Source organism: Cricetulus griseus, chromosome 9, assembly GCF_003668045.3.
Source record: "Cricetulus griseus strain 17A/GY chromosome 9, alternate assembly CriGri-PICRH-1.0, whole genome shotgun sequence".
Classification (NCBI taxonomy): domain Eukaryota; kingdom Metazoa; phylum Chordata; class Mammalia; order Rodentia; family Cricetidae; genus Cricetulus; species Cricetulus griseus.
The window spans coordinates 20711811-20739082 of NC_048602.1; the positions used below are offsets into that span (position 1 = coordinate 20711811).

At 40.4% G+C, this 27272-nt stretch overlaps 1 protein-coding gene across 1 annotated transcript in view; it reads left to right on the forward strand.

Moving 5' to 3' along the window:
* The first annotated feature begins 5830 nt into the window (after nucleotides 1-5830).
* LOC113837920 (vomeronasal type-2 receptor 116-like) overlaps nucleotides 5831-27272 on the forward strand; it is a 60561-nt gene continuing 39119 nt past the window's right edge. Inside the window, exons 1-4 of the mRNA XM_035449148.1 lie at nucleotides 5831-6586; nucleotides 16851-17078; nucleotides 19286-19409; nucleotides 22598-23495. Of these exons, the coding sequence (XP_035305039.1) occupies nucleotides 5846-6586; nucleotides 16851-17078; nucleotides 19286-19409; nucleotides 22598-23495 (1991 nt within the window). The 5' untranslated portion in view covers nucleotides 5831-5845. The remainder of the gene's footprint in view (nucleotides 6587-16850; nucleotides 17079-19285; nucleotides 19410-22597; nucleotides 23496-27272) is intronic.

Sequence of the window (27272 nt, forward strand, 5' to 3'; positions counted from 1 at the left end):
TTATTTATTTATTTATTTATTTATTTATTTATTTATTTATTATGTATACAACATTCTGCTTTCATGTATATCTGCACACCAGAAGAAGGCACCAGATCTTGTTGCAGATGGTTGTGAGCCACCATGTGGTCGCTGGGAATTGAACTCAGGACCTCTGGAAGAGCAGTCAGTACTCTTAACCTCTGAGCTCTCTCCAGCCCCCCTGAGAGACTTTTCACCCCTCCCCTTTCCCCTTTTTATGATCCCTTTCCCTAATAAAAATCCCCTCTACTTGAAACCTGCCTCATGGCATCATTCTCTTGAGCACAGGTTTTCTTAAATTGCAACACTTGGGAGGGGGTAGCAGAATATATTTTATGAGTGGACTCAGGGGTAGGTATAGACTAGAATATCCATGTCATGTGGGTGTGGGAGAAGAAATAGTGTTGAAGGAAGAAATGTGCAGAATAACAGCTAATATTGATGGATGTTTGTGGTGTGGTAAGAATACATAGTGTAGAGGACACTTCCTGAAATTTATGTAGGTGATATAATGAATTCCACAAATAATGAGGAAATAGAGTCACAAATGGTCATATCTAGTCACCAAATGAAGCTTCCTATAGCAGGACTGGGTTGTATTCAATAGAGTCATTGGCAAAAGTGGTCCTGAGAACATCCGAAAGCAAACCAGTCTGCCATGAAGAAAATAGTTTCCTATCAACAAATGAACAGCAAGTTTCTATTGCTAAAGAAAATAGCTACATAATTCATTAACATGGAAAGGGCAAGCTGTAACCTTCATAGAACTTTATCCCCACATTCCAGTGTCTTTAGTATGGGAAGATATTCTTCAGTGTACCAAAAAAAGAAGCATTAACACCAACACAGCCACAAAACCTTCAATGTATAATCATTCCTGACTGGAAAAATTCTGTGCCATTGTTGGAACAAAGCTTGTGGCAGTAACCAACCAAAGTATAATTAGATGTAAGGCTCACTCCACAAAATAGAACCCTTATCTGGAACTCCAAAGATGACTTATACCAGAAAACTATATAGCCCAGATACCTAGGGTAAAACCAAATACTACATGTCTAAGAAAAAATGTTCTTATTAAAAGATTGTTAAATATATTCTGATATACTCAGGGAAGAGAAAGTTATTGAGCTATCACCAGAGAGGCTTCCTCCTCCAGCCAATAGGAACAAACACAGAGACCCAGAGCCAAACATTATGCAAAGAGAAAAAGACATCAGAGAACAAACTTCTAAATAGGTTGTATCTATAATATTGCTCCCCCTAGAGCTCAAGGAATCCCTCAAAGAAAGAGAGGTATTATTTGATCATTAAAGAGTCTTGACAGAATTGGGGATGGGGTGCCATGTGAAGCCAGTGGGAAGAATTACACCCTTGAACTGACAGTTAAGATTCTAAAATGCAACCTAGAGTAGTTGACTAGAACAATGCCATGAGTTTACACATTCAACAAAGTGTCACTTCACACTTATTATTTGCTTTGAAGACACTCAGTACAAGACTTCTTCAAGCCACTCCTGGAATGTAAATGAGAAAAGAATGAGTAGAAATCAATCAAAGATGAGTAGAAAAATTTTGTCATCACAATGTGTCTTTGAAAACTTTGAGGATGAGAGATGGAGATCTTTGTTTGGAACTCAAATTCTCAGTTGGTCTTCTCATTAATAATGACTGGTTGGGGAGAGGAATGATAGATTATATATAGTATTTGAAATAAGGCACAAAGATCTAGGTTTTTCTCTGGATATTGTTGAATATTCAAAAATCATCATTTAACATGTAAGTGAACTATGATTCTGTGATGAGGTGGATAGTTTTGGATACAAGAGTATTCAGGAAATTTTGTGATTTGACCTGCTTATTGATTTTCCACACAATGGAAGCACAGGTTTCGGGTGGATATTCTCTACCTGTCACTGGTGTAACATAGGCCACACTGTGCCTAGTTTGTGGATCTCAGATGCTAAACAAATTAGGCTTACTCACCGTCATGCACTTGGTGATACAATGCCCCCTGTGGACCCCATGAATTCTGACTTTGTGTGTCCTTCTTGAACCACTAATTTTGGATTCACTGTGGGTCACCAAAGCAAATCCACTGACATCATTTTTTAATGGTGTTCACAAAAATCCAGGTAGTTTTGAGATGAAGTTTTCTCAAAATGTCTTCTTCCAAGGGGCATTATACACACAAACAAGAGTGATATTATGGAGCAAGAGACTGAACTATCCCCATATGTATATATCAACCCATGTTTTCCACATGGACTGTGGACCTCAGATGCAGAGCCCCAGGGAAGAGAGTGTCCAATATTCCTCCAGGGGTGAGGAAACACCTGGAGGAAAAAGGAATCATGGCTTCAAAATTAGGCTCTTGTTTGGCCAAGAAATAAAAGCATGTAGGAATAAGTGGGTAACCATTGAATGGGCTTACATACATGACACTTCACAATTCATACTGCCCTGGTGTAACACAGGACAGAGATGTTTATTTTGATTTTCCTCTTGTTTCTCCTGAACACTTCAGTTCTCATGGTCAGGGCCATTCATCCCTGGTGTTTTTGGAAACAGAATGGAGACAAGGATGGAGACTTGAAGACAGGTTGTGCCTTCCTCCCCAGGACAGTGCAGGAGCCAGTGGAGAAAGAGTATTTCCGGAATATTTTGGATATACAGTAAGTATTTTGTTATTTTCCATGTAAATGTCATCATGAATACTTCATGATGGGACTTGAGTCTTCTGTCTCATCCTATCAACCTCCACACAGAGAAATGACCCCGGATTCTTTTAGAGCCTCATTTCTATATTACAATTTTTAGTTTGTCCAGTATGTTCTTTCTTCCAGTTAGCCGAACATTTACAAGGCTCGAGGTGGAGTGAAGGAAGCAGTCTCCACCATGATCCATCACAAAGAGCCCTCCTCTTGACATTGTCTATAGTATAAGAGCCAGCGATGTCTCATCAAAAAGAAATCATAAAATTTCAATGAATTTTGTCCTAAGAACTTGCAAGTAAATGGCCGTAGAGTCTGCTGATGGCCCTTTCATCCGTGTGTGCTTGTGTGAGGACCACAAGTGTTTCTGTCACACATAGCTGCAGAGAGATATCACATAAATATTAAGTTACTCCCTCAAAATCCTTGCAGGTGGTCATTCCGCCTTCTGAAGTTGACAGGAGAATGGAAGTAGCAGGCCTGTCGACTGTGAAGTCCATATGTGTTCCTGTTTCTCCATGCCTCATTTATATACATGAACCACCCCTGGCTTTTAAGTATTGCAAAGTCCAGTTGCCCTCTCTTCCTTTGCATTAAGGAAGGAATATATGGATTTAAATGATTTCTTTGTTTTCTTTGGAAAGTGAGGCTAACAATAGTAGTGAAGGTTGGTTACTTCCCTTGTCACTTGCCTGAGTGACAGCTGTGGCATATGATATTTGGCATCACTTGAGAACAGGGAGAGAGGAGTTAGTTACTTGATAGCTCATCTTTGCTATGATTTAAAAATCATGTGTCTTTTTTTGTTTTTTTTTTTTTGAGACAGGGTTTCTCTATGTAGCTTTGGAGCCTATCCTGTCACTCGCTCTGGAGACCAGGCTGGCCTTGAACTCAGAGAGATCTGCCTGCCTCTGCCTCCCGAGTGCTGGGATTAAAGGCGTGTGCCACCAATGCCCAACTAAATCATGTGTCTTTATCTTTATGTCTAAGTTGTTTATCCTCTGACACTGATATCACACTTACCTCTTACGTTTCTCCCTTAGTAGTTTTACTAATTATAAATGCATATTTTACCAAGACACACACAATATACATGCTGATTTTGTGGAATGCAGATAGTTGTTTCAAAACACAACACTTTACTTCAATAGGCAAATATGTCAGCCCAAGTCACTAATCTTTCTCAACTTTAGTGTGGTGAGGTTAGTGTTGCAGTTGCACAAGGTCTAGTCTCAAATTCCTTAGCCTTTTACTGAAAATTTCAATAATACTTTTCTTTGTGGTGATAAGGAATAAAAAAGTGCCTCTTTTATATACAGAGAAATGAGAAAGGTACAGTTTCTAAATGGAAAACAGATGGTATTTAATTCTGAGTAATTCATTCAGATTAAAGGAGTTTGTTTGATGTATATTGGTCAGATAATATGAAATGACTAGGAAGAAACATGCGCTATTCTTCTTCCCATGAACATAAACACATCATGCTAATGTTCTCTTTCAACTGACTTGTTCATTTTGATTACAAAATAATTAAGCATCCCCACACATTTTGCACTTTTTTTCTTCTAGTTTAAAAATGTGTAATACTGACAATACAAATCTCAGTAGGGTGCTAGAGTTGTGTCAGTGCAACTACAAAAGTAGTCAAAAGATGTTATCTAGTAGAAAAAAATCGTTGGTCATATATTCCCAGGATGAACATGTGACATGTCTGTGTAACCAAGAAATAGTTGAACAATACTGTGGTGGGGGTACATGCCTTTAATACAGCAGGTGTATCCTTATGCATTTGAGACCACTTTGAACTACAGGAAATTGTAATTCAAAACCATGAGATCTGTGTCTTTCTGTGACCAAAGTTAGCATTAATATTGTCAAACACAAAGATGGATGCAGACATACACATCTTTTACCAAATACATCTTTGGTTCTTGAAATTATTCTTTAAAAACATGAAAAATGTTTTATTGCCTGTAGCAGTTAAACATGAAAGAAAAGAATGCGCAAGATAAAGATGGCCATGAGAAGATATGTTAACTAGGCTGTCCACTAATTATCATAAACTGTAAGTCCATAGCTGAATGTTGCCCCGTAAAGACTATAGTGTTATCATCAGTCAACCTTAGCCAATTAAGTAATTTTCATAAGAAAACAATATAAACCCTTTAGCTAACATATCATGTGTATTTTTATGTTACTCAAAACTTTCAAAATGAAGATGGCCCTGTTTACTGTTTGGCCAGTCGCACACCTTATTTATTAGAGATCCAGCCCCATGGAATTTAAAGCTTTTACAAGCTTCCAGGTTCTTATGTCTTTCTATCCTCACAAGAGAAGATATTTGTTTCAGTATTTGAGGGAGGTTGGGAATAATGTTCACTCAAGACAGTCCTTGTGTTGACTCAATCATCTATTGAGCTCTGTCCATATTAAACACTCTACTATTTTACAGAACACCAACTGAGAACTACAAGTTTGCTCTGGCCTTGGCTTTTACCCTGGATGAGGTCAACAGAAACCCTCATCTATTACCAAATAAATCTTTAATATTTAGTTACTCCAAAGATTATTGTATGAGTGTGTCTCAATTGTATAGTCTCAGTCAAAATTTGGGACAAGATTCTGGTTTTTTCCCTAATTACTGGTGTAAAGAAGATATTGCATGTCGTGTGGTGCTTACAGGGCCAAACTGGGAAACATCTGCAATATTTGTGGCATTGATGGAAGTCTACAAATCCCAACAGGTAAGATTTTTATGGGTTGGGTTGAATGAAATGGTGTCTTCATTGGTACCTTTCACAGAAACTAAAAAGCCTGTTAGGAGGGGACTAGCCTTACTTTCATATCAATCTATGTAGTCCATGAGAACTTTTCAGGGTCTGATGGGCCTTCCACATTACCTTGTTTGAAACAGAGACAAGGGAAGAAGTAATAGCTAAGGGGATTAGATAGGGGCGTTTTCTAGAACTCTTTGCAGAAAAAAAATGTATTTACAAGTTGTTAGGAGTACGTGGTACTTCATGCTGCTTCCTGGATCCTAGGTCATACAACTTACCTATGGACCCTTCCATCCAATCCTGAGTGATCAGGAAAAATTTCCCTATCTATATCAGATGGCCCCCAAGGATACATCTCTAGCCTTGGCCATGGTCTCCATCATACTTCACTTCAGCTGGAACTGGGTAGGGCTGGTCATCTCAGACAATGATCAGGGCACCCAATTTCTCTCAGATTTGAGAAGAGAGTTGGAAAAAAACACCATCTGTTTTGCCTTTGTAAATATGATTCCAATCAGCATGCAGCTATACATGTCAAGAGCTGAAGTATATTTTAACCAAATCATGACATCATCCACAAAAGTTGTTATCATCTATGGTGACTCAGACAGTACTCTTGCTGTCAGCTTTCGAATGTGGGAATCCCGAGGTGTACAGAGAATATGGGTCATCACCTCACAGTGGGATGTGACTACAAGTAAAAAAGAATTCATGCTTGATTCATCACGTATGACTCTAGCTTTTGCCCACCATCATGGTGAGATTTCTGGCTTCAAAAATTTTGTTCAGACAATGAATCCTCTCAAGTACACAGATGAATATCTTGCAAGGCTGGAGTGGATGAACTTTAACTGTGAAGTCTCCACATCCAACTGTAAGACACTGAAGAACTACTCATTGAATGCATCTATGGAATGGCTAGTGGTACAGACTTTTGACATGGCCTTTAATGGTGGCCTCTATGACATATACAATGCTGTGTATGCTCTGGCCCATGCACTGCATGAGATGGTTCTTCAACAAGCAGACACTCAACTGATGGACAATGGGAAAGAACCTGTTTCTAGCTGCTGGAAGGTAGTATTTGTTCCATTGGATGAAATTTGGTGTCAGCAATGTCATCTCTTTAGGTGTCTTTTAGATGTCCAAACTCAGTGGATTAGGACATATTCCCCCAAAATAGAAAGGTGTCTGAGCATTGTTTGCTGTTGAGGGAGTAAATCTAGAGGTTGGTAGAAGTCTCTTCTAAAAAGGCAATGCAGCAGAAGACACAGTGGATCAAGGACAATCAGTGATTTTGTAAATGAGCATCTGAATGTCATCATCCCTGTGCTAATATTATAAACATCAGTCCATTCTCATGAATACTCCGTCATTATATGAGTTCTTTGTACATTAATCATCAAGTATCTTTTCACAAGTGTATTGTATGGTTTTAATAAGTGTTCTTAATTGATTATTACCCCACTGACAGCTCTGGGAACCACAAGTGGCAATCTGATAGCAATTTCGAAGGCAATAATGCTGGGATTCAGATGACTACATACATGTGCATTCATGTGTGTTACTGGAGGTTTCTCAAACTTTTTATTATAATATTTATTTTTTAATTAGAAACAAGATTGTTTTACATGTCAATCCCAGTTCCCACTCCCTCCCCTCATCCCCTACCACCGCCACCCCAACTAATACCCGACCTATCACCTATTCTTTCTGCTCCCCAGGGAGGATGAGGCTTTCCATAGGGATTCATCAAAGTCTATCATATCCTTTGGGATAGGGCCTAGGCATAGCCCCATGTGTCTTGGCTCAGGGAGTATTCCTCTATGTGGAATGGGCTCCCAAAGTCCACAGCTATGCTAGGGATAAGTACTGATCTACTACAGGAGGACCCATAGATATCCGAGATCTCCTCACTGAAATCCACATTTCTGGGTCTGGCTCAGTCCCATGCTGATATTCCAGCTATCAGTCTGGAGACCAAGAGCTCCCCGATGTTCAGGTCAGCTGTTTCTGTGGGTTTCACCAGCCTGATCTGGGCCCCTGTGCACATCACTCATCCTTCTCTGCAACTGGATTCCAGTTGAGTTCAGTGATTAGTTGTGGGTGTATGCTTCTACTTTCACCAGCTGCTGGATGAAGGCTATAGGATGGCATATAAGTCAGTCATCAATCTCATTATCAAGGGAGGCCGTTTAAGGTAGCCTCTACTCTGTTGCTTAGATTGTTAGTCTGGAGATCTTTGTAGATCTCCAGACATTTCCCTAGTGCCTGATTTCTCTGTAAACCTAAAATGTCTCCCTCTATTATGGTATCTCCTTTCTTGCTTTCTTCTATTCTTCCTCTAAATCAACTTCCTGCTCCCTTATGTCCTCCTCACCCCTCCTCATATCCCCTTCTCATTCTCCTAGCTCCCTGCCCCTCCTCCCATGCTCCCAATTTGCTCAGCAGATCTTGTCCCTTTCCCCTTCTCCAGGGGACCATGTATGTCTCTCTTAGGGTCCTCCTTGTTTACTAGCTTCTCTGGCAGTGTGGATTTTAGGCTGGCAATCCTTTACTCTATGTCAAAAATTCACATATGAGTGAGTACATACCGTGTTTGTCTTTTTGTAATTTGGTTACCTCGCTCAGAATGGTTTCTTCTAGTTCCATCCATTTTTCGGCAAATTTCAAGATTCCATTGTTTTTTCCACTGACTAGTACTCCATTGTATAAATGCACCACATTTTCTCTATCCATTCTTCAGTTGAGGGGCATCTAGGCTGCTTCCAGGTTCTGGCTATTACAAGTAGTGCTGCTATGAACATCATTCAACAGATGTCCTTGTTGTATGAATGTGCTTCTTTTGGGTATATGCCTAAGAGTGGAATTGCTGGATCTTGGGGTAGATTGATTCCCATTTTCCTGAGGAGTCACCATACTGATTTCTAAAGTGGCTGTACAAGTTGGCACTCCCACCAGCAGTGGAGAAGTGTTCCCGTTTCTCCACATCCTCTCCAGCATAAACTATCATTGGTGTTTTTTATTTTAGCCATTCTAATGGGAGTAAGCTGGCATCTCATATTTGTTTTGATTTGTATTTCCCTGATGGCTAAGGATGTTAAACACTTTCTTATGTGCTTTTCAGCCATTTTAGAGTCCTCTATTGAGAATTGTCTATTTAGTTCTGTGCCCCCACTTTTTAATTGGATTGTTTGGTGTTTTGGAGACTAGCTTCTTGAGTTCTTTGTATATTTTGGAGATCAGCCGTCTGTCAGATGTGGGGTTGGTGAATATCTTTTCCCAGTATGTGGGCTGCCGTTTTGTCTTACTGTGTCCTTGGCCTTACAGAAGCTTCTCAGTTTCAGAAGCTCCCATCTATCAATTGTTTATTTCAGTGTCTGTGCTACTGGTGTAATGTTCAGGAAGCGGTCTCCTGTATCAATTCATTCAAGGGTATTTCCCACTTTGTCTTCTAATAGGTTCAGTGTAGCTGGATTTATGTTGAGACCTTTGATCCATTTGGACTTAAGTTTTGTGCATGGCAATAGATATGGATCTATCTGCAGTCATCTACATGCCTGCATCCAGTTATGCCAGCACCATTTGTTAAAGATGCTTTCTTTATTCCATCGTATAAATTTATTTCTTTGTCAGAAATCAAGTATTCGTATGTGTGTGGGTTAATATTGGGGTTTTCAACTCTATTCCATTGTTCTACCTGTCCTTTTTTGGGCCAACACCAAGATGTTTTCAGGACTATATTATAGCTTTGTAATAGAGTTTGAGGTCAGGATGGTGATGCCTCCTGAAGTTCCTTTATTGTACAGGGTTGTTTTGGCTATCCTGGGTCTTTTGCTTTTCCATATAAAGTTGAGAATTGTTCTTTCAGGTCAGTGAAGAATTGCGTTGGGATTTTGATGGAGATTGCATTGAATCTGTACATTGCTTTTGCCAAGATTGCCATTTTTACTTTGTTGATCCTACGTATCCAAGAGCATGGGAGATCTTTCCATTTTCTGGTATCTTCTTTAATTTCTTTCTTTAGAGAGTCAAAATTCTAATGGTACAGGTCTTCCACTTTTTTTGGTTAGTGTTACCCCAAGGTATTTTACATTGCTTGTGTCAATTGTAAAGGGTGATGTTTCTCTGATTTCTTTCTCAACCAATGTCTCATCAATAAATAGGAGGGCTACAGATGTTTTTTAGTTAATCTTGTATCCTGCCACTTTGCTGAAGGTGTTTATCAGCTGTAGGAGTTCCCTGGTAGAGTTTTTCAGGTCACTTATGTAGGCTATCATATCATGTGCAAATAGTGAAAGTTTGACTTCTTCCTTTCTTATTTGTATCCCCTTGATCTCCTTTTCTTGTCTTATTGCTCTAGCTAGAACTTCCAGGTCAATAATGAAGAGAAATGGAGAGAGTGGGCAGCCTTGTCTTGTCCCTGATTTTAGAGGAATTGCATTGAGTTTCTCTCCATTTAATTTGATGTTGACTGTAGGCTTGCTGTATATTACTTTTATTATGTTTAGATATGTTCCTATTATCCCTGATCTCTCCAAGACCTTTATCATGAAGGGGTGTTGAATTTTCTCAAGGCTTTTTCAGCATCTAGAGAGATGATCATGTGGTTTTTTTCCCTCAGTCTGTTTATGTGGTGGATTACACGGATGGATTTTCGTATGTTGAACCATCCTTGCATCCCTGGGATGAAGCCTACTTGATCATGGTGGATGATTTCTCTGGTGTGTTCTTGAATTCAATTTGCCAGTATTTTGAGTATTTTTGGAGAGATGCTATTCTTTATCCTCAATTTTTCTGAGTATTTTTAAAATCCCAGATACCATGGATTCAGTGCTCCCTGAGGTCTTTGCTACGTTTATGAGTGCTGTCCCCATAAAATATGGAGTCTGTGTCTCCTACTGCGAGCAGACCTCTGATATACTTTCTATTTAGAATTACCCTATGTATGCATGTTATGCATAAACTTATGTTTCTCAATCTTGATGTGTGCATGTTTGTGCTTTTCTGGTCATCTGTGTGTGTTTACATGTTAATACGTATGTTTTTATGAGTGACTGTCTTCCTGTGGAATTGATAATAAATTTGTCTGTGTCTTTCTGGATGAGTCATTTTTCCTGTATGTATCTTCCTTTGTGCATTTGGCAGTTAAGGTGTCTGCTTGTTTCTGTCTATGTGCTTATACATATGTATATGTATAATGTGTCTGTGTCTGCCTGTCTGTCTTTTGATGTGGGCACAATTTTTATTTTTTATTTAAATTAGAAACAAGCTTGATTTACATGTCAGTCCCAGTTCCCTCTCCTTCCCCTCCTCCCCTACCACACGCCAACCCCCTATGCCAACCTCTTTCTGCTCCCCAGAGAGGGTGAGGCACTCATGGGGGATCTTCAAAGTCTGTCATATCATTTGAAGCAGGACCTATACCTCCCCCGTGTGTCTAGGCTGAGAGAGTATCCCTCTATGTGGAGTTGGCTCCCAAAAGCCATTCGCGTACAAGGGATAAATACCGATACACTACTAAATGCTCCATAGATTAATCAGACCTCCAAACTGACATCCATGTTCAGGGGTTCTGGGACAGTCCTATGTTTATTTCCCAGCTTCAGTCTGGGGTCCATTAGCTTCCCCTTGTTAAATTCACTGTTTTGCTGGGTTTCTCCAGCCTGGTCTTGACCCATTTGCTCATCATTCCTCCCTCTCAGCAAATGGATTTTGGGTGTTCAGCTCTGTGTTTAGCTGTGAGTATCTGCTTCTGCTTCCATCAGCTACTGGATGAAGGCTATAGGATGGTATATAAGGCAGTCATCAATCTCATTATCAGAGAAGGGAATTTGAGGTAGCCTCTTGAATATTGCTTAGATTGCTAGTTGGGGCCAACCTTTCAGATCTCTGGACATTTCCATAGTGCCAGATTTCTCTTTAAACCTATAATGTCTCCCTCTATTATCATATCTTGCTCTCATCTGTTCTTTCCCTGACTCAATCTTCATCATCTCTCATGTCCTCCCTTCCCCTTCTCTTCTCTCCTTCTCTTTCTCCTAACTCCCTCTCCCCTCCCCCATGCTCCCAATTCCCTCAGGAGATCTAGTCCCTTTCCCCTTTCAGAGGGAATACGTATGTTCCTCTTAGGTTTCTTCTCCTATCCTAGCTTCTCTGGGGGTATGGATTGTAGTCTGGTACTCCTTTATTCTATGTCTACCATCCATGTATGATTAAGTACATACCATGTTTCTCTTTTTGTGACTGGGTTACCTCACTCAGGATGGTTTCTTCTAGTTTCATCCATTTGCCTCCAAATGTCAAGATTCCATTGTTTTTTCCACTGAGTAGTACTCCATTGTGTAAATGGACCACTTTTACTCCATCCATTATTCAGTTGAGGGGCATCTAGGCTGCTTCCAGTTTCTGGCTATTACAAACAATGCTGCTATGAACATAGTTGAACAGATGTCCTTGTTGTATGAATGTGCATCTTTTGGGTATATGCCTAAGAGTGGAATTGCTGGATCTTGTGGTAGACTGATTCCCATTTTCCTGAGGACCCGCCATATTGATTTCCAAAGTGGCTGTACAAGTTGGCACTCCCACCAGCAGAGGAATGTTCCCCTTCTCCACATCCTCTCCAGCATAAACTGTCATTGGTAGTTTTGATTTTAGCCATTCTGACAGGAGTAAGATGGTATCTCAGAATGTTTTGATTGGCATTCCCCTGATGGCTAAGGATATTGAGCACTTTCTTATGTCTTTCAGCCATTTTAGATTCCTCTATTGAGAGTTCTCTATTTAAATCTGTACCCCACTTTTTAATTGGATTATTTGGTGTTCTGTAGACTAGCTTACTGGGTTCTTTGTAAATTTTGTAGATCAACACTCTGTCAGATGTGGGTTTGGTAAATATATTTTCCCATTCTGTGGGCTGCCGTTTTGTATAACTGACGGTGTCCTTTGCCTTATAGAAGCTTCTCAGTTTCAGGACGTCTCATTTATTAATTGCAGATCTCAGTGGCTATGCTACTGGTGTTATGTTCAGGAAAATTCTCATTTACAAATTCCTTCAAGGGTACCACCTATTTTCTCTTCTAAGAGGTTCAGTGTGGCCAGATTTATGTTGAGGTCTTGTTATCCATTTAGACTTAAGTTTTGTTCATGGCGATAGATATAGATCTTTCTGCAGTCTTCTATGTACCAGCATCCAGTTATTCCATGACCATTTGTTGAAGAGGCTTTCTTTTTTCCATTGCATAATTTTAGCTTCTTTGTCAAAAATCAGATGTTTGTAGGAATGTGGGTCCATATTAGGGTTTTCAAATTGATTCCAATTGTCTACCCATCTATTTTTGTGCCAATACTAAGCTCTTTTCAGGATTATAGCTCTATAATAGAGCTTGAAGTGAGGGATGGTGATGACTCCAGAAGTTCCTTTATTGTACAGGGATGTTTTGGCTATCCTGGGCCTTTTGTTTATCCATATAAAGTTGATAATTCTTCTTTCAAGGTCTGCCATTTTTACTATGTTGATCCTACCTATCCAAGAGCATGGGAGATCTTTCCATTTTCTGGTATCTTTAACTTATTTCTTTAAAGACTCAAAGTTCTTGCTATACAGGTCTTTCAGTTATTTGATTAGCATTACCACAAGGTAGTTTATGTTGTTTGAGGCTATTGTACAGTGTGATGCTTCTCTATTTCTTTCTCAGCCCATTTATCTTCTGTCTATATTAGGACTACTGATTTTTTTGAGGTAATCTTGTATCCTGCCACTTTGCTGAAGTTGTTTATCAGCTGTAGGAGTTCCCTGGTAGAGTTTTTGGGTCACTTAAACTATATCATTTACAAATAGTGAAAGTTTCACTTCTTTTCCAATTTGTATCCCCTTGATTTTTTTTGTTGTCTTATTGTTCTAGCTAGAACTTCAAGTACAATACTGAAGGGGTATGGAGAGAGTGGACAGCCTTATTTTGTTCCTGATTTTAAAGGAATCTCAATGAGTTTCTATCCATTTAGTGTGATAGTGGCTGTTGGTTTGCTGTATGTTGCTTTTATTATGTTTCATTTTTGTTCCTGTTTTCCCTGATCTCTTGAAAATCTTTATCATGTAGGGGTGTTAGATTTTGTTGAAGTATTTTTCAGCATCTAGTGACATAATCATGTGGTTTTTCTTTTTCAGTTTGTTTATATGGTGGATTACATTGTTGGATTTTCGTATGTTGAACCATCCTTGCATCCCTGGGATGAAGCCTACTTGATCATGGTGGATGATTTCTCTGATGTGTTGTTGGATTCGATTTGCCAGTATTGAGTATTTTTGCATCAATTTTCATGAGGGATATTGGTCTGTAGTTCTCTATCTTAGTTGTGCCTTCTTGTAGCTTTTGTAGCAAGGTATGAAGACTTGTAGAAAGAGTTAGCCAATGACGCTTCTGCTTCTGTTGTGTGGAATACTTTGAGGAGAATTGGTGTTAACTGTTCTTGAATTTATGATAGAATTCTGCAGTGAAGCATTCTGGCCTTGGGATATTTTGGGTTGGGATACCTTTGATGACTGCTTCTATTTCATTATGTATTATAGATCTAATTAAATTGCTTATCTGGTCTTGATTTAATTTTAGTAAGGGGTATCTATTCAGAAAATTGTTCATTTTCTTTAGATTTTTTTTTAATTTTGTGAAGTATAGGTTTTCAAAGTATGACCTGTGTGATTTGAGTTTTAATAATGTGTATGAATGTGGGTGCCTTTTATTTGGGGCATAGATGTTCAGAACTGAGACCTCATCTTGATGGATTTCTCCTGTGATGAATATGAAATTACCCCCTTCATCATTTTTGATCAATTTCAGTTCAAACACTAACTTGTTAGATATTAGGATTGCTGCCCCTCCCCCTGCTTGTTTCCTGGCTCCATTTGATTGGAAAATCTTTTCCCAATCCTTAACTCTGAGGTACCATCTGTCTTTCAAGTTGAAGTGTGTTTCTTGTATTCCGCAGAAGGATGGATTCTGCCTTTGAATCTATTTTCTTAGCCTGTGTCTTTTTACAGGTGAGGGATATTGACCATTGATATTGAGGGATATTAATGACCATTGGTTATTATTTCTTGTTTGTTTTGGATTTGGTGGTGGTGGTGGAATTGTGTGTGGATTTTCACCCCTTTTTGTTTTGTCTTTTAGTAAAGTGGGATTATCTATTGCCTGTGGGGTTTTTGTTGTTGTTGTTGTTGTTGTTGTTGTTGTTGTTACCTTCCTTTGGTTGGAGTTTTCCTTCCAGATTTTTTTGTAGGGCTGGCCTAGTGGATATGTATTGTTTAAATCTGCTTTTGTTATGGGAAGTCTTCTTTTCTCCATCTATAGTGATTGAAAGGTTTGCTGGGTATAGTAGTCTGTGCTGGCATCCATGTCTCAGTATTGGTAGAATATCTATCCAGGATTTTCTGGCTTCCAGAGTTTCCATGGAGAACACAGGTGTAATTCTGAGTGGTGAGCCTTTATATGTTACTTTTTCCTTAACTGCTCTTAATATTCTTTCTTTACTCTGTATGTTTAGGGTTTTGATTATTATGTGGTGAGGTAACATTTTTGTGGTCCACTCTATTTGGTGTTCTGTAGGCTTCTTGTATTTTCACTGGCATGTCTTTCCCTATGTTGGGAAATTTTTCTTCTGTGATTTTGTTGAATATGTTTTTTTGCACCTTTGAGGTGGGTTTCTTCCCCCTTTGTCTATAACCTATTATTCTTAGGTTTGGTCCTTTCATGGTTTCCCACATTTTCTGGGTATTTTGTGTTACAGATTTGTTGAATTTAAGATTTTCTTTGGGGGCTGGAGAGATGGCTCAGAGCTTAAGAGCACCGGCTGCTCTTCCAGAGGTCCTGAGTTCAATTCCCAGCAACCACATGGTGACTCACAACCATCTGTTATGAGACCTGGTGCCCTCTTCTGGTGTGCAGATATACATGGAAGCAGAATGTTGTATACATAATAAATAAATAAAATCTTTAAAAAAAAAGATTTTCTTTGGGCAATTAATCTATTTCTCCTAGTGTATCTTCAACACCTGAGATCCTCTTCCATCTCTTGTATTCTGTTGGTTGTGCTTGCATCTGTAGTTCCTGATCCTTTACTCAGCTGTTCTATTTCCAGCATTCCCTCAGTTTGTGTTTTCTTTATTGTTTCTATTTCAGTTTTCAGGTCTTGATCTGTTTGAATTGTTTCCTTCATCTGTTTGATTGTATTTTCTTTGCTTTCTTTAAGAGATTTGTTGATTTCTTGTATTTTGGGGTTTTTTTCTTCCATTTCTTTAAGGGATTTTCTCATATCCTCTTTGAGGACCTCTATCATTTTCATGAAGTTGTTTTTAAGGTCATTCTCTTCTGCTTCATCTGTGTTAGGATGTTCAGGTCTTTCTGGTGTAGGTTCCCTAGACTTTGGTGGTGTCATATTGGCTTTTCTGTTGTTGAATATGTTTTTATATTGTCTTCTTCCCATCCCCTGTTCTAGTGGATGCAAGATGGAGTCTCTTCCTCTCCTGGTGGGTACCCTTCCAGTGGGTGGAAGCAGGTCCAATACTCTGGCAGCTCTCCTCTTCCTGTGAGTGGAGGAGGGATTAGTACCGGGGCCTTAGCAGTCTCTGTGTAGACTGGACCTCTGGGATGAGATCTCCAATGAGCAGTCCCCAGGCCTCAAATGGCTCCGAGCAGGGCAGCAGAAGGTGGGACAGAAAAAGAGCCCTGCCTAACTAGTCCCTAGGCTGGAGAAAGGGACTAGGATGCTAGCAGTCTCTGGATGGGCTTGATCTCTAAGACAGGATCCCCAGGGTCTTTTGATTTGGGCACAATTTTTTTCTCTTTTTTCAATGTCTCTCTCTTGGTGTTTGCATCTGTGTGATTTTCCCTGTATGCATTATGTACAAGTGTGTTCTTGTGTATGCGTTTCCTGTGTTTCTGTATGTATGTTTGGATGAATATGCCTTCTGTATTTCCGGCATATGCATAAGTATTAGAGGGTGTGTGTGTGTGTGTGTGTGTGTGTGTGTGTGTGTGTGTGTGTGTGTGCAAATAAGTTAGGGGCTGTATTTTGTGTAAATATTTGGATGTATGTTGAGTCTCTGTCTCTTGTGTTTGTGAATGTATTGCATACCTCTCTTTGGTGTCTGCATGTATATGTCTGTGTTTGGCAGTCTCATCTGAGGGAAATAAAATTCTAGGAACATTATGATAATCTTATTTATCCATTTACTTTCAGTGATATTTCTCCCCTTCAATAATGTTGCATTTAAGAAAAAATCAGAAAGTTTTTATATTTCAAGGGAGGGCACACACACTACAGAATGCTACCTGTCTTTCAGCTGAACTCATTTCTGAAGAAGACCCAATTCACTAATCCTGTTGGGGACAGAGTGAATATGAAACAAAAAGAAGAACATCAAGAAGAGTATGATGTTTTCCAGATTTGGGATTCGCCACATGGCATTAGATTTAAGGTGAAGACAGGAAAGTATAGCCCATATTTTCCACATGGTCAACAGCTCCATGTATCTGAAGACATGATAGAGTGGGCCACAGGAAATAGACAGGTGGGTCTGACCAACTTGTACTGATTTCCATTACACAGCAGTAACACTGTCAAGTGGGACCATTTGTGCTTCCTTGTAACTTACTGTGATAAATTGTCATATTATGAACCAATATCTAGCCTACTGATTTATGATTCTTCTTTTTTTTTAAGATGGGAGATTTTATTTTGACATGCAGTGTCATTCCATGGGTAACTCCCTCAATTAATCCTGGACCTGGACTGGAGCAGAATGTAACATTGTATTATATGCACGGTACATGGTAGTACAAAGCTCCTGTACCATTATAGCCACTAAGGAGACAGGGAGGAGTCTGGGGCCAGGACAGAATGTACCTTTAAAGGCCACAGTCACTTACTTCCTCTATGGGCAATCCATTTCTAATGCTTCCGTCACCCCCCAAGAGGACTATACTTGAAAGTGACCAAAACACATTAGCATGTGGTCTTGGGGAAAACAGTTCAGATCTGAGTCATAATGTTTATAAAATTTATAAACTGTTTCTCCCTATATTATGATTCTTCCTTTTGCCATTTTGATGTGACAATTTATTAAACTTTTGAGGATTTCCAATTTTTCTCTTACCCGAACCTTTTGCTGGTTTTAAATATGAATATGAACCAGTAGTAAAATGATTTAATATTATTTCCATTAAAGTGAGCAAAACTCTTTTGGGACCATACTGATTACAGTACAGTGATTTCCTCCTGTATGCTGAATCTTGGACACAGATGTTGAAAAGGTAGGCTCTTGTAAGGATGGAAACTGTTTGTTTTTGTAGGTATCCTGGCCTATATGGTGAGTTCAAGTAAGACAGAGACCCATATGAATCCCTTAACTTAACTGAAATGAGCAGAAAATGGACAATGTCATGCATTGTCTCCACTCTTCTTCTTAATCATCCTTTAAATATTATCAAAGTTAAAGAAATGAAGAGACATACAAAAATGAAGGAAAGAAATATGGTGTGGTCTACATGGGGTGATAGGTAAATCAAAGAAACACACTGAAACCCTGTTTCAACAAAAACAACAGAAAATGAAGCATTGTAGTTCTCAATATTTGGGGGGGGGCATGAGATGATTCTGTGCCTTGGAGATGCTATTCGTTTGACATAGGCCTTAACACAAACAAAAGATGCAAATGAGCAAGCAAGAATCAGGAAGCTTCTAAAGCAACAACTAGAGGCCCACCACCAGATCCATGGTAATACAAAGATGATCCATACATTTTTAAATTAAGAAATCATTCAATTAACTTTAAACAATCTAACATTTATTCAGGTTTCCCCTGTATTGGTAGTCTTTATAGGACTTTCCACATTGGGGAGCACTCTGCCTTCCTGCTTGATCCATATCAATTCATCACTTCCTCGTCACAAAATACACCGGGCTCTGCCTGTTCATCTCCTTGCTCTTCACACTCTGTCTGTCATGCTTTGCAGTGCTATTGGAGTTAATGTTTGTTGTCTGAGATTTTAGGAGATATTTCCCTTGGTTCAGGTGCTCATTCTTCCTAGTTTGCTATTCTGTTGCTGTGATCAAACACTGACCATAAGTAAACTGAGGCGAAACATCAATGTGGCTCAGGGGTGTAGGGAATGCTGTAGCCACACCTGCTTAGGGGCTGGCTACAGGTGTGCCTGACCACACCTGAGAGGGCGTGGTCAGAGTGATGTAGAGTGAGAGTTGGTCAGGTGGCTGGTGTCTGGTTCCGGTTTCACTTTTGCCTTGCTGTACAGACTGCTTCCCTACCAGCTGGCTAGGTCACTCTGTAAGTAAGGCTTTTCCCTATTAAATACCCTGGCTCCGTATTGGTATCCGTATTGGTATTTCTACCTGGCTCCGTATTGGTATTTTCCCACATTACAGGGGTTATACTCAATGGAAGGCCAGGCAGGAATTTGGAGACTGCAGCTAAAGTGTAGACCTAATTGGATTGTTCTGCTTGCTTTGGTCATACAGCTGTGATTAGGGACAACACAGCCCATTAACAATTAATAAATTGCTTCACAGATAGGGTGACAAACTAGTCTGAAAAAGTGAATTTTTATTTAGCATCTCTATGCCTTTTTTAAACTGTACTTTTGTAATATGGTCAAGCAGTTGATGTATATGAAATCACCTTAGTAGTATCTAATCATGCTATGTAAGTGTGAAAAGAGGTGAAAATACTTCTAATATCATTGTGTGTCTAATTATCATCAGATGCCACCCTCTGTGTGCAGTGCTGATTGTGGTCCTGGCTTCAGAAAATTCTGGCAGGAGGGAATGGCAGTCTGTTGTTTTAAATGCAGCCCCTGCCCGGAAAATGAAATCTCTAATGAGACAAGTGAGTATTTGAGGCCGATATAATTCCTTCACTTTGATCATTCCTCCAACCCTCCATGCTGGGATGCTGAAGGGGACTAAATGGGAACTGCACAAACATAATAAATCATTTTCCTACGTTAGGCTTTATAAGAATATGATCACTAAGTCCCTTTATAAAACTCTGAAGGCAGGGATGTAATCATTTCACTAGACCCAAGATAAATGATAAGTGTGTGCTTATTGGGGAACGATTTCACATAAAAGTACAAAGAACCTCAGGAGTGCTTCTCTGCTCTGTCTACAAGATCGGCTGACCCACCGGAAACACAAAGGGCAAAGGGAAGCCATGCTTCAGGCTTCCCTCTTTCTGCTTCCTTCGGCCACACCCCCTTGGGCATGGCCACCATTACAAGTTCACTGAAAGACCTCTACAAAACTCCTCTTGCTGTGACTCACATCTTGAATCATTGTAAATTCATGGCAGGTGGCATTTTCTCAAAGACACAGTTATAATTATCAATCTGCAGTGTGAGAGACGGCAGTGTAAAAATCACCAGGTCTTTCCTGGTGATTAATCGCCTCTGAAATTACATGTAGATTAGACTTTGCTCTTGAATCTTTCCAAAAAGTTTTAATGTTTTTGCATATATGTGTGCCTACATAAGTTAATGCAAACCGAGTATTCATAGGCACCCGCAGAGAACAGAATAGGGCAATGGATCTGCTTTACTGTGTAATGGGGGTGTTTTATGCCCAGGCTCTGCCAGGTTCACAGAACCCTGAGACTAATCCAAGGAATTGACACTCTGATGCAAAAGCAAAAGGTTTTTATTAATTATTATTATTATTATTATTATTATTATTATTATCATTATCATTATTTCAAGTTGGCCAGCTAGGATCTCACTGCATGGTGTGCAAAGGAGATGTCAACCATCCAAAAATAGCTTTTATAGGGACAGACCATAAGGTTAAAGGCCACAAATTTCAGAGTTTCCATGGTTATTTCAGGTCATACTGAGTAAAGCAGTAGCTCTATATTTTAAGTGAGATACATTTGAGTGAGATAAGGCAGGGCATGGGCTTGCAGGGTGACAGGGTCACAGGGTCTGTCAGTTATCCCCTGGGCTGGAGATAACTGACAGCAATTAGCAAAGGAATGTTAACTGGAGTGGTGGACAGTTACCTCCCCTGCTCTCAGAGCAGGGGATCAGGCACCCGCCATGACTTTCCTGATTTAAGGAGTTAAAGTTTCCTTTACCATTAGAAGTTCCCTTTTCAGGGCCTAAGTTTTTAATATTTTATTAATTTTAATTTTTGGTTCCACAGGTGCTGGTAATCAAATGCAAGTCCTCTGTAAGATTAATTAAGAGAGAAAATAATTACTTGTTCAATTTTCAGGAAGTCCAAGAATGAGACAGAGAACTGCAATATGCAGAGAACTCTTATCAAAGGTTCTTCTTGACTGGAAATTTAGGAAATTTAGGATACATACTGGCACATGATATGGGAAATATATTCAATATTCTATACACAATCACCCAGTAATAATGTCACAAAATTAGCCACAATTATTCAAACAATGTTATCACAGATAAAGCCCATATGAGCCAAATGATTATTTATTCAGGATGGACTAAATACAAATGGTAGGTTATTAGTTTTTCATTGCTTTTGTCTGTTATCCTACATAATGAAAGTAAAGTCCTTATGGGATTTGCATAGCGAGTGAGATGACTCAGGAGTTAAATCCCTTGCCACGAACACTGATGACCTGAGCTCATCCTCAGGAGTCATGTAGTACTAGGAACTCCATGCAGTCTCACCAAAATATACTCCAAAGTAATTCAACAAAGTATCATTGACTGCTTCAAATGTAAAAACCAATACGAATAATGAATATTTATGAAAAATTATCAAAATGTCTTTACTATTACTTTGAGTATGTGAATGTGTTTAAGGTTGGTGGCTATGTGCACACAAGGGACAGTGCTGTGAGAGCCATCCCATGCCTCTGTAGTTAGTTTCACACAGTTGTGAGACACCTGACATTTTGAAGTGAACCGAATCAAGGTCTTTTGTGAGAGTAGTCCACTCTCTCACAGTTGGACAAAATTCCCAGACCACTGAACGACTTAACTGAATAAAATCATTGTTCTAGATAAACCCTTTGGAATATTGGAAGCCCACCATCACTGTCTGCAATTATCCAGTGACTCAAAGCAATAAACATGGTTTCCTACACTTACTATCATGGTTGTCACAACTCATAAATAGGGTAATATTAATCAACACAACATCTGTGTTAACGCTCCGTGGTAAGGTCTCTTGTGTTATCTTTCTCGTGTTGTTTATCAGATCTACTTCACCATTGAGTACATTTGCAGTGTCTGGGTCTCACAGAGATGGAAATTAAGGAAGGAGGAAGGTGTTGTCTGTGCCCAAATGGGGCAGAATAAAGATGTAGGGGTGTTTTATTACTAAGTATGTACAGAGGTTTCTACTTTCAGTGATAGGCTACAGCCTCTTCTGAACAAGACTTGGGAGTTTGCTGTTGTTACTGCCAAAAGAAGGTAGAACTAAGGCTGTATTTATTATATTTCTTATTTTTTCAGTTCTCAGACATTATTCATCTCTCATTTTCATCCTCCTACTTAAAACCCCAACCACTTTCAAATTCATCTGATCTTTTGTTACTTTTATATGAATATACATGCACCTATAAATATATACAACCTGCTGATTTCACTTAGAGTTGATTTACTTCAAAGTGTTTTGGCCAGCAAATTTGAAATAGAAACTGTATCAGAGTTCTGGCACCAGTAGAAGACACAGTCTCCATATCTTTTGGGGACAGCATCTATGAAAGTGACAAAGACCTCAGAAGGCACAGAATCCATTATGAAATGGAAGCATTTCTATTCAGCAAGGTTCTTCAAAGACATTCTCAACATCAAAATGCAGGAATTGCAATGCTTATTCTGTACATGCAATTGAAATGCCCTGTCAATAAAAATGCTGACGTTGCTGGTGCACATCTTTAATCCCAGCACTCGGGAGGCAGAGGCAGGCGGATCTCTGTGAGTTCGAGGCCAGCCTGGTCTCCAGAGCGAGTGCCAGGATAGGCTCCAAAGCTACACAGAGAAACCCTGTCTCGGAAAAAAAAATTCTGACAGTGAACTAATGATATATTACTCTCTCCCTCAGATGTGGATCAGTGTGTGAAGTGCCCAGAGGACCAGTTTGCCAACACAGAGCAGAACCAGTGCATTCCCAAAGCAGTGATATTTCTGAGCTATGAAGACCCTTTGGGGATGGCTCTTGCCTTAATGGCCTTGTGCTTCTCTGCATTCACAGCTCTGGTTCTTGGAGTGTTTCTCAAGCACCATGACACTCCCATTGTGAAGGCCAATAACAGGATGCTCAGTTACATCTTGCTCATCTCACTCTTCTTTTGTTTCCTCTGCCCCTTGCTCTTCATTGGCCACCCAAACTCAGCTACATGCATGTTGCAGCAAATCACATTTGGAGTTGTATTCACTGTGGCTGTTTCCACTGTGTTGGCCAAAACAGTTACTGTGATTCTGGCTTTCAAAGTCACAGCCCCTGGAAGAAGAATGAGATATTTCCTGTTTTCAGGGGCCCCTAACTACATCATTGCCATCTGTACTCTCATCCAAGTTATTATCTGTGCAGTCTGGTTGGGAACTTCTCCTCCCTCTGTTAGTATTGATGCCACCTCTGAGCATGGCAACATCATCATTGTGTGCACCAAGGGTTCTGTCACTGCCTTCTACTGTGTCCTAGGATACCTGGCCTGCCTGGCTCAGATGAGCTTCACTGTGGCTTTTTTGTCCAGGAATTTACCTAACACATTCAATGAAGCCAAGTTCCTGACATTCAGCATGCTGTTGTTCTGCTGTGTCTGGGTCACTTTCCTCCCTGTGTATCATAGTACCAAGGGTAAGGTCATGGTAGCTGTGGAAATTTTCTCCATTGTGGCTTCCAGTGCTGGGATGCTGGGATGCATCTTTGTTCCCAAGTGCTACAAAATTTTGTTAAAACCAGCAAAAAAAAACTCTTTTCAAAGTACCAGAGAAAAAAATCATCTCCCAGAACTGATATTTAACTAACTACAACTGACAAATATATAGCTAGGTCATATCTATCAAATGTTGAATTGTAATGCAAGACCTATCTCTTTTAGACTGACTCTCACTTTTACATCTAACGATGTTGCCTAGAAGTATCATGAGGACTACTGTTGTCTACATTGTCTCCTATAATCTTTCACTCAGTTACTGATTTCGTAAGACCTAGGCATTGATCTATAGTGATGAGTGGAAATATTCTTTTCTGCTTTAAAACACAAAACTGTTCAAAATACATGCAATATTCTTTTTGAAATATCTGAATGAATGAATAACTTTGATGGCAGTTGAGTGCTGAGAGAAAAATACCATATAATTTTGAAAAGGTGAGCTTTGTTTTGAAGACAGAGTTAAAACAATATTCCCCATTGTAAGGGGGGGGACAGGATCGATCCTGATGCTTCTAGGCATTAGAAGAATACAACATAGAAGATGAGAGGGATGTTTTGGTAAACAGATAGACAGAATATTAGAGAAGGTGAATTGATGGCTCAGCACTTAATATCATGTGCTGTTCTTGCAGGGAACCTTAATCAATATGCATCTTCAAAATTTGCTTCAGAACCACCTAGAGCAATATAGCCAAAGGATCAGATGGCCTCTTCTGGGCTTCAATGTACCTGGGCTCACATGTGCACTTAAAGTAACACACACACACACACACACACACACACACACACACACACACACACCTAAAATTATATACTGTCGCGCTTAACTCGACCAGCAAGAAGGACACGACCACGACTCTTCTTCAAGCAGTTAATTCAGGAACCTGATACATTAGCTTCTCCTTCTACTTCTACCTCAGCTTCTTCTATCTTCTTCTATATCTCCCAGCCCCCTGGCAAGCCCTTAAAAGCAAGCTCATTACCCAATTAACTCATGCCACCTGGCGATCCCGGATAGGTCACAGCTGGAGGAGGCACACCAGATCCACTAAGCGCTTCCAAATAAGGCTTGTTTACAGCTAAGCTCGGTCTCCCTAGCATCCAGCCAGGCACCATCTTGGGGCTGTGGCTCCCCACAGTTCCCCCTTTTTTATTTTAAAAATAACACAACAGGCAAGGGTAGAGATCTGATCCCCGAAATCAAGGGACTTTGTAATGACTCCACGCCCAGTTATCAGCCAAGCTGGTGCCACACCTGTCCGGTATCTTTTCTCAGAGATGGGAGTACAATACCAACCCACATGCAATCAGACGTGCTCTTCATGAAGCTCGGAACGCTGACTTCAAGTGCAGTACTTCATCTCGCAGCCTGAGTGGGATGACTGCTTAGCTCTTTAGTACTGTTAGCCAAGCCTGAGGTGACTGCCCTGCCTCCAGGGCTGTGAAGGCTTGTGCAATCATGGCATTACTTCTCCGCTGTGTGACCCTCATCCTGCAGATACACCATAAGGCTATGAAACTAACTAGGATAAGCATTCCTCCCAGGGCACCCATTCCCGCCCACTCTTTCAGATGATTCATGGCTTGAGTGATCCATACAGACAGCCCCTCCACAACCGGGATGTCTACCCTGGTGGAATTCACGTGCACTATGGAGAGTCTCAGCTCCTGCATCAGCTTGTCAAAATCCCCAGACCAGTTGCCTAGAAGATACTGTGAAGGTTGTTTAGACATGTTTGCTGCTAAGGAATAATTCTGATAGGACACAGCTGTTACACACAAACCAGGCATTCTCCATTCACTTCCCAACTGTGCCAATTGCCATAAAGTATCCAATTATTCCTGTACTAGATCAATGCATTGATTCAAAAGCATAATGCCACCTTTCAATTGAGCATTAAGGGTAGATTGGATATCCAATGCAATCTCCATATGCTAAGTGCAGCAATTTCAACTCCTTACTAATTAACAGAATGTCATCCATATAGTGGACACATCTCACAGCAGGGTATTTCTCTCTAATAGGAGCAATAGCATGACACACAAAAAGCTGACACATAGTGGGGCTATTGGCCATACCCTGGAGTAAAACCACCCACTCATATAACGGTATGGAGAATAGAAGGTAAAGTAAAAGCAAACCTAACAGTGTGCTGCACACATCACAAATCGGGTTCTTCATGATTGGGTAGAGCTGACAGCAATTGTAAACCACGCTGCACAGGCCCCATGACTTGCATCTGTTTATTTCCTTTAGCTGTTCTAACGTCTCCTGCCCCTTTTCTACAGCCTTGTGGCATCTTTGATCCTCTAGACAGCTGCGAACCATTTTCCAAATAGGCCGCGTCCCTGGCGTCAGCGTTCCCTGTGCCCAGGCAAAATCTAGATCTTTTCCAAGCTTGTCCCAGCAACTGGTGGTTAAATTACTGGAATCAGCAAACCAGGGGGCTACTACATCAACCTCTTGGATAAATCTCTCTAAAGTACTTTTCTTTAATTTCAATCCCTTAGACCGTAACAGCTCTTGAAGAGCAATGAAAATTGGTTGCGATGTTGTAGTTCCCATACTTTCACTTTTGGTTACCTCTGCTTTGTCCGTTCCCGGAACTTTATCGCTCCTCACCAGAGACCTTATTGCCTGTTTACCGAGGTCCTTAACTTGGTCCCAACTTACCTGGGACTTACCAGCCGACTGCCCTGACTGCAGGAAGTTCTGAGCCGTTCACCCTCGGAGGTTCCCCGTACCGGCCACCACTCGTTGCGTCTATCTCGACCAGCAAGAAGGACACAACCACGACTCTTCTTCAAGCAGTTTATTCAGGAACCTTGTACATCAGCTTCTCCTTCTCAGCTTCTACCTCAGCTTCTCTCTCTGCTTCTATATCTCTCCCAGCCCCCTGGCAAGCCCTTAAAAGCAAGCTCATTACCCAATTAGCTCACGCCACCTGGCGATCCTGGATAGGTCACAGCTGGAGGAGGCACACCAGATCCACTAAGCGCTTCCAAATAAGGCTTGTTTACAGCTAAGCTCAGTCTCCCTGGCATCCAGCCAGGCGCCATCTTGGGGCTGTGGCTCCCTACAATATACATTTTTTAAATATAGGAAAAATATTAAAGACTCTCCAGTGGGTTTCACCTTTTCAATGTGCTCTTAAGATATCAGAATTAGAAAGAATCTACAGATGAAGGATGGGATATTAGAAGAGATGACAGGGCCTCTGTACATGCATTTGACATAAGATCCTTCAGTGAGAGGCCTGAATCCCAGCCCAGAGCAGTGTCAAAGGGAGCCGTGAGCCTCAGAACTGGGAGCAGTGTTAGATGGACATCCTAGCCTCAGCCCCAGGAGCGAGGAGTGGTCACAGGGTAAAGCAACAGCAGCACTTTCCAGCAGTAGCTTCCAGAAACTATTGCAAAAAGTTCCTCTGGGAAAAAAATCACCTGTGTCCCAGCCAGCATCCACTGCCATTTCTCAGTGGGAAATACCCCACTACTACATCAACTCAGCCCCATCTATACCTTCAATGGGAGGAGCATCCATGGTAGCTGAAGCCCCACCTGCATCTCAAGGAGTGATCCCCCTGAACATTGGACCCACTTCCAGCAGGAGGAACATTCACCAGAAGATCTACTCTATGTAGGCATCTGTCCTGTGGACATGAAATGGAAGCCACACCCCTTTGGGCATGACTTAAGGGGGACAGAAGCAGAAGAGAGGAGCTTGAGGCATGGTTTCCCTTTGCGTGTTTTTTTCTGGTGGGTCAGCTGATCTGGTAGGAGGAGCAGAGAAACACTCTGGCAATTCTTTGTATTTTTCTGTGTAATTGTCCCCAATAAGCA